The following is an 8165-nucleotide window of genomic DNA, read 5'->3' on the forward strand; positions in this document are numbered from 1 at the left end:
CGCTGTGCGACCCTGCCCCCCCACTGTCCCTCCCACCCAGCACAGGGTGGAGATGGCCTCTGCGCACGCGCTTAAGATGCTCTTGCCAGGTGTCCCGCCCCCAAAAGCGGTGCATTGTGCCTCACTTCCACCAGTACGCAGGCGTCTACTGAGGTCCCACCTCCCCGAGCCTGCGGTTCGGTTGTCTGGGCAGCATAATTCCCGATTCACCTACGTATTACAATGACGACCTACTCAGGCGAGAGAAGTGGGCGGGGAAAAGAAGCTGCTGTGCGATGACGTCAGGCCCCACGTCCCGCCCCGAGTTGCCTCGTGCCTCTGCTTAACAGATGATGTCATCTATTTCAAAAGCCTGTGGCCCTTCAAATGAGTCTGCTGAATGGAAAATAATCCTTTTCCACAATCTCTTAAAAATAGTTTCCACTTTGTGAAAATTCATGGAGCTGCACATTTATGACTTTTGCAGTTTCTGTCTGCATATTTCTTTTTTTTTTAAAGATTGTATTTATTTGCGAGAGAGACAGTGCATAAGCCAGGGGAAGGGGCAGAGGAAGAGGGAGAAGCGGACTCCCCACTGAGCAAAGAGCCCTACCGTGGGGCTTGATCCCAGGACCCCGGCATCATGACCTGAATTGAAGGCAGATGCTTAACTGACTGAACCACCCAGGCGCCCCTGCATGATATATTTCAATAAATAACTCACTAAAAAAAGCTATTTTTATGCTCTCTGGAGGTCCTAGCTTTTTTTTTTTTTTTAAAGATTTTATTTATTTGACAGAGAGAGACACAGCGAGAGAGGGAACACAAGCAGGGGGAGTGGGAGAGGGAGAAGCAGGCCTCCTGCTGAGCAGGGAGCCCGATGTGGGGCTCGAACCCAGGACCCTGGGATCATGACCTGAGCGGAAGGCAGACGCCCAACGACTGAGCCACCCAGGCGCCCCAGGTCCTAGCTTTTTAAGTTTGCCTTCATTTTATTTAATCCTCGCAACACGTTGAGGTCAGTCCTGTTATTAAACAGTGTATGTCGGGCGCCTGGGTGGCTCAGTCGTTAGGCGTCTGCCTTCGGCTCGGGTCGTGGTCCCGGGGTCCTAGGATCGAGTCCCACATCGGGCTCCCTGCTCCGCGGGAGGCCTGCTTCTCCCTCTCCCATTACCCCTGCTTGTGTTCCCTCTCTCGCTGTCAAATAAATAAATCTTAAAAAAAAAAATTTAAACAGTGTATGTCTACTAAATATCAGCTGAATGACTGAACATTTTATAGATTCCTCAAATCACAAAATACATGAAGGCATTCTTCTCACTTCATTGCATACCCATCTGGTTTGGACAAAATACAGACTGCCCTTACAAGTGTAATTTCTAACAAAGGAGTCCTGTAAGATGACTGGACTTGAGTTATTGTTGCAGTGTTGTATGAATGCTACTCTTAACTTTTTAGAGAAGTCTGCAATTCTATTCTGGTATCTTTTTAAAAAAGATTTTATTTATTTGAGAGATTGATAGAGCACAGCTGGGGTGGAGGGAGAAGCAGACTCCCTGCTGAACAGGAAGCCCAACACGGGGTTTGATCCCAGGACCCCAGGATCACGATCCCAGCAGACACTTAATCAACTGAGCCACCCAGGTGCCCCTATTCTGGTATCTTTTTAAATAATTTGTTTCCTTGGTATTAATATTAGATAGATGTCAATTTTTTAGAAGGTATAAATAATGGGGAATTTTTTTTTTTTTTGAAAGCCAGAGAAGAGTTTTTGGCACATTTCTTCGGACCCATGTGCTTGAGTAAACAACACTTCCTATGGCTCTGCTGGATTTTCTGAAGGAAATTAGATATTTGAGAGTCTGCTTCTCGTTACAATTAACATAGGGTGGGATGAACAAAACACTAGCCTGGAGTTCAATCCTGATGGCCCTGGAGCCCAGGTTTTAAATGGGGGTATAATGTGGTCAGATGCCTGTCTTGGTTGTGGAGAGGGCCTTGGATGGAAAGACTGCTTATTGGAAGCAAGGAGACAAAAAAGGAGGTCCTTATCATAGTCCTGGGGAGAACTTTCTCTTTCATTTATTTATTCTTCCATTCAACAAATACAAAGTGTATACCAGGTGGTCTACATATATTAATTCATTTATTCTGCATAAAAATCCAATGAGGTAGGTACTCTAATTAGAATTTTACATATGAGAGCACTGAAGGTCAGGGAGAAACATGCTCAAGGTCAAGGGGATAGTAAGTGGCACAGAGAGTAGGTGCAATGGACAGAAGGTGGCTGTGCCTGGCGTTGGCTTTAACAGTGAGGCATTTCTCAAAAGCTATACTGGAGGCTTGAGCAGAACCAGGATTTGAACTGAAGTCCTGCTCTGTACAGGTCACCAGGAGCCAGTCTACAGGTATCTGCAGTTTTTTTTCATTCTTTGTCATCTCCTCAAAATTCCTCAAGTACCCATTTGTTTTATGACTCAAGGTCTGTGAGGTTAATGACAGAGAGACTAAGGGAGGAGCGACGGGGGTGGGTCTATAGGGTGAGAGGTATCTGTGAGGTGAATGATGAGAATCTGTGGATACATGATAGGTAGGTGGTCTGCAGGATACGATGCGGGGTGAGTGATGGAAGATCTGTGGGGTAATTGGGGACCTGTGGGGCATGAGGGGACAAATTCTGCAAGGTGAGTTTAGAGGGGTTTGTAGGGTAAGTAATGACAGCCTATAGGGTAAATAATAGGGGATTTGTGGGGAGACTGAGAGGGTCTGTGTTATACACGATGAGGGGGGTCTATGGGGTAAGTCATGGGATTGTAGGGTGTATGACTAGAGGCCTGTTGGGGTAAGTTATGGGGTATGTGAAGTGAGTGATGGGTCTTGTGTGAGTTTTCTGGGGTCTCTGGGGTGAGTGATGGGGATCTTTAGGGTACTGATGGATGTCTGTGGGGTAAGTGATGTGGGGTCTTTGGAGTAATGGGGGAGTCTGAGGTGAGTGAGGAAAGATCTGTGGAGTTATTGATGGGGTGTCTGTGGGGCACCTGATCAGGAGACACGAGTTCTCAGCCTGTCCATATTACAAAAAATGAGAAAGTGTGTTCTGGAGAGAACACCGAGGGTGTGAGTGGATGATCACTTCTTAAGAGAGATAATGGGCATCTCGTGGATCTAATTAGTCATCACGGGACTCTGTGGGGTCAGTGATAGGGGTTCATGAGGTTATAGATTGGAGGTCTAAGTGATGATAATGGGGGGGTCTATGGCTGAGAGAACAGTGGTCTGTGAAATGAGTGAGTGAGGGAGGGGTTTGTGGGGTCAGTCATAGGGCATCTCTGGGGTTAGTAATTAAAGATCTCTCAGTGTTAGGGTCAAGATCTTTTATTTCCTGATTTTAAAAACTGCCACTATTATGGCCCTTCTAGTTTCTTCTGTACCTTTGTCCCAGTGGCTCCTGGCCGTAGCTCCACACAGCTCCTTTTTTGCCCCTGCCTCTGGCCCTTCTGGTGCTTACCCATTAACCCGAGTTTGACAGATCAATTTGCTTTGTTCCTCCAACCTATGGGACTGGACTCTTCTTCCTGGTGGAGGGTTCCTCATCGTCCAGTGTTCAAGCCCAGCCTACTACTTATTAGTTCAGCTTGCTCTTGGCTATTGTGGTTTTGGTGTCCAGCATGCTCTGGGCATGAGCGAGCTGCTTTACAGAATCGAGCACGAGGATTCCAGGCAGCACCAGCCACAGGCCATTCATGAAGACAAAGTAAAACCAGAAGTAGAGTGGGTGGCCCAGCTCCCCATGCTGGAATCCGTCCCGGTGCTCTGTTAGAAAATAGAGCACATCCCCATAGATTTGACCTGTGGGAGGCAGAAGGGGAAGGGGAAACCCAGTCAGGAGGAAAAGGTATTCCAAGGCATTTTCTAAGTCATCATTCAAGGTCTCAGAGCTCAGGATTCCCAAATTTAGAGAGCTAAGAATTCTGAAATCATATAGCTGAAAATCTGAGGAATTAGAAAAGTGAGAATTCCAGAAATCAGAAGCTGAGAATTTCTCAACTCAGGAGAGTTCCCATCTCCAGAATTTAAGGAAAGCTCAAAATCCTTTAATTCAAGACAGCGCATGATTCCAGAACTAAAGAAAGCTAGCAATGTAAGAACATAAGAGGACTGAATGCCAGATGAAGGGAGCTCAGAATCCTAACCCTGGAGGATCCAGGGGCTTCCCACCACCTCATGTAACCTTCACAGGAGACGTTGTGATGAAGGAGGAGGAGGGGGAAATGAACCTTTCCCACTTGAGAACACAGACTGAGAAGGTCATGGCTGTTCCAGAACCTCAGGAGGATGTCATTCAGCCTGACTCAGCCCTGGATGGGCACAACTGAGCGATGCTCCCTGCAGGGATACCCTGTGTCTGTGGATCCCCCATCAACCCCTCCAGCACCCAGTGTGGGCCCTCTCCTCACCCACAGAGACCACGAGCTGTAAGACAAAGCGGAGGGGCTGCTGGCGGAGAAAGGCGATTACCACCCATAGGCTGAGTGGTCCCCAAAGGCAAGCTGTGATGGTCTCCATGCATATTGTGAAGTTGTCACTCCTGTGGGGGGAGGAAGGGTTGGGGAACACTGGCATCACTGTGCTCTACCCACAGGGCACCCCATGAGTACTCCCTGACTCACCCCCCACCCCAATCAATGGAGGTCTCCCTTGATGGAGGCAAATACTTACAGGATGTATCGGCTGTCTCCTTTGGCATACTCTTTCCCTGAAGAAGGTAAGAGACATACATGAAGAATAAAGGCAAGAAAAGGAACTCGGATGTGCAAGAGTCAAGGGCCCATGTAAGGTGGGCTTCATAACCTCTCCATGCCTCAGTTTCCTCATCTGAGAAGTGGGGTAGCTGTCTGGATTCTAGAGTGAACATATGTATACAAGATAATGTGTGCGGACCTGACATAGAACAATAAGTAATGCTGTGAATGTCTGGTATTCAGTAAATGTGGAATAAAAGAAGGCAAGTGTAGGTGATGGGGTGAGTGAAGTAGCCAATGAGTGAGTGAGTGTGAGAGCGTGAGAGAGAGAGAGAGAGAGAGAGCGTGCACAAGCGAGCGAGCAAGCAAGCACAAAGGTGAACAGATGAGTGAATGAAAAATGAGCAGAGAATTAATAAGAAAAAGACCACTCAATATAAAAACAGACAGGAGATAAGAATAGGTTCTTCATAAAAGAGGATTAAAAAAAAATTTAAAGAATAAAATAAAAGAGGATTCCAAAATGGTCAGTCAACATATGAAACATGCTCAAACTTTCATGAGTTATTAAGAAAAAGCAAATTAAAACCGTAATGAGATATCACTCGCATCCACTACGACTAAAATTGAAGAAACACCTGACCATACCAAGTGGTGGTGAGGATGTGGAAGAACTAGAACTCCCATATACTGCTGGTGGGAAAATAAAATGGTGCAGCCATTTTTAAAAACCGTTTGGCAGTTTTTCATAAAGTTAAACACACACCTACCATTCTTCTCTTCCATATTTACCCAAGAGAAATGAAAGCAGATCTCCACACAGACTTGTGTTAGATCAAAGTTTTATATAAGAATAGTAAGCATCTGCCTTCGGCTCAGGTCATGATCTCAGGGTCCTGGGATGGAGTCCCACGTCGGGCTCCCTGCTCAGTGAAGAGTCTGCTTCTCCCTCTCCCTCTGCCCTTCCCCCCTGCTCGTGCGCTCGTGCGCACGTGCTCTCTCTCAAATAAATAAAATCTTTGGAAAAAAAAAAGAACAGCAGAAAAATAATTTATTCATGAGGCCAAAAAGGAATATTATTTATAATAGCAAAAGATTGGGGGTGCCTGGGTGGCTCAGTCAGTTGAGCACCTGCCTTTGGCTCAGGTCATGATCCCAGGGGCCTGGGATCACGCCCCGTGTTGGGCTCCCTGCTCAGCGGGGAGTCTGCTTCTCCCTCTCGCTCTGCTTGTTCTCTCTCAAATAAATAAATAAAATCTTGAAGAAAAAAAAAGATTGGAGGGAAATACCCCAAAATACTGGACAAGTCAAATAATTCTGTAACATCCATGCTTTGAAAGCTTTTTATGAACTGATGAGGAGTGACCGCGTTGAAAAAAAGCAAAGTTCAGAGGTGTATATACCATATTACTATTTGTTTGCATAGAAGGGGAAAAAAAAAACCATGATGATGATGACAATAAACAGTTAAGGCATCTACTATCTGCCAACACTGTTCTTAAAGTCTTTTTTTTTTTTAAGATTTATTTATTTGAGAGAGAGAGTGTGTGTGCATGAGCAGGAGGGGCAGAGGGAGAGGGAGAGGGAATCTCAAGTGGACTCCAGGCTGAGCTCAGAGCCTGACACAGGGCTCGATCTCATGACCTGAGCCAAAACCAAGAGCCAGATGCTTAACGGACTGTGCCATGCAGGCTCCCCTGCCAACACTGTTGTAAGTGACTTACAGATATTTGGGTATTACCGTTATCCCTCTTTTACAAATAGTAAATTGAGGCTTATCCGTGTAATTTTGTGTAAATAAATCCTGGAAAAAACCATACACAATTATTAACATTGGTTAATAACTACAGAAACTTGGTAGACAGAAGGTAGATTTTCACTGCACACCTCTTTAAATGGTTTGGTTTTTTTTTGACCCATATGAATATATATCCAACAAAAAAAGTTGAATACGTTTTTAAAATAAATTAACGTTAGAGTTGGTGGGTGAAATAAACATCTAAGCCAATCCCTGCCCAGAAAATTCCCTCCCACAGCACATCAAAGAACTCAGGACTCACAGAGTTGGGACAAGAAAGCTTGGTCTCCAAGAAGGTCTTCGTGGTAGAGGCTGAACCAGCCCTCAATCACCATGTGAATGAACCCACACATGGCAAACCAGCACAGGGACAGTCGCCGCCAAGTCCCCAGGGGGACGACTGCAGCACGACCTGACAACAGCCACGTGGTCACAACCAAGACCCCAGAGACAGAGAAGAGGCCGGCCAGGAGATGCCAAGTGGGGCAGTCATTAGGCACAAAGTTGTCCAGCCTCAGGTGTCGAGGCCAGTATGGGTGCAAGGGGCTGGCGTTGGTGGTCATGTCTTTGTAGGCTGATGGCTGTGTGTGGATAAGTAGAAAGGAGAGAAAAAAAAAAGAGAGAGAGAAACCTGAGCAAATAGAACGCACAGAATGAGATCATAAAATCAAATCCAAATAATTTATTACCACAAGACATGTAAATGGACTAAAATTATCAGTTAATAGACTGGATTAAAAATAATCTAATTATATGCTGTTTTGAAATCATGACTATAAGGCTGTTTAAGTCCTCCAAGAGTCCTATGATGTGGAAGACACAGGAACCAGGCCAAGTTCTAGCCTTCATTGGTCACAGTCTGGTGGGCAGACACAAGAACCAGACTAGGTCCCAGCTCTCACTGGTCATGCCCGGATAGGGGACACACATGGGCCTGGCGTGGTCCCCACCCTCAGGGGTCACAGTCGGCTGGGGGAGACACAGCGACCAGGCTGGGTTCCACTGCAGGGGTCAGGGTCTAGCATCTTTCAACAGAAAGCTATTCCCTCCCCCATAGTCCTGGAAACTGCAGGACAGGAGAGAGAAAACTAATCAGAACTACAACCCTCAGGTTCAGTGTGTGGAAAGCCAGACCCTTCCTGAAATCGTGCATAAGGCCACCGACCTGCGAGAGAAAGAGGAAAGCGGAAGGCTGGGGTCTTGGGCGCAGTTCTAAACAGGAAAACGAGGGTCAAATTCAGAGACCACCAATCAGAACTAGAAGCCTCTGGGACAGCTGCCCAATGAGAAGGCAGATCCTCTGTCGTCCGGACAACCGCGCGGTAGCAGGGGGGTCTCGCGCAGGCGCGTAGGGTGGGCGGTGGGAGTGTGTCTGCGTGGGACGGGGCGGCGCGGGGGCGGGGAGAGGAAGGGTCGAGCGCAGGCGTCGAGGGCCGGCTGTTTAGCAGCTGAGAGCTAGGGGATGGAGCGGCAGGCTGGGCGGAGGACACTCACCCAGCGGCGTGGTCCTGGCGGCCTCGCTCGCAGGCTCCGGGCTCTCTCTAGGCTAGCGCGCTGGCTGCGTAAACTCCTTCGTTCCGATTTATCCCCTCACAGGTTCCTCACCTTACGGAGCTGGCCAATGGAGGGGCTGGGAAGGCGGCCAG

General features: G+C 47.3%; 1 protein-coding gene across 2 annotated transcripts; it reads right to left on the reverse strand.

The window, feature by feature from the left end:
• Nucleotides 1–2036: 2036 nt before the first annotated feature.
• Nucleotides 2037–8165, reverse strand: EBP (EBP cholestenol delta-isomerase). 2 transcript variants are annotated; one of them, XM_036095318.2, is made up of 6 exons: nucleotides 8014–8123; nucleotides 7685–7731; nucleotides 6782–7100; nucleotides 4699–4735; nucleotides 4437–4567; nucleotides 2037–3828 (listed from the first exon to the last, which is right to left on the reverse strand). In XM_036095318.2, exons 3-6 carry the CDS (start codon nucleotides 7080–7082, stop codon nucleotides 3605–3607), a joined length of 693 nt encoding a protein of 230 aa, XP_035951211.1. In that variant the 5' UTR covers nucleotides 7083–7100; nucleotides 7685–7731; nucleotides 8014–8123; the 3' UTR covers nucleotides 2037–3604. The 2 variants fall into 2 exon arrangements, with proteins under 2 accessions (XP_035951211.1, XP_035951155.1); XM_036095262.2 differs by lacking the exon at nucleotides 7685–7731 and having other exon boundaries at nucleotides 8014–8165.

This window comes from Halichoerus grypus, chromosome X, assembly GCF_964656455.1.
Source record: "Halichoerus grypus chromosome X, mHalGry1.hap1.1, whole genome shotgun sequence".
Classification (NCBI taxonomy): Eukaryota; Metazoa; Chordata; class Mammalia; order Carnivora; family Phocidae; genus Halichoerus; species Halichoerus grypus.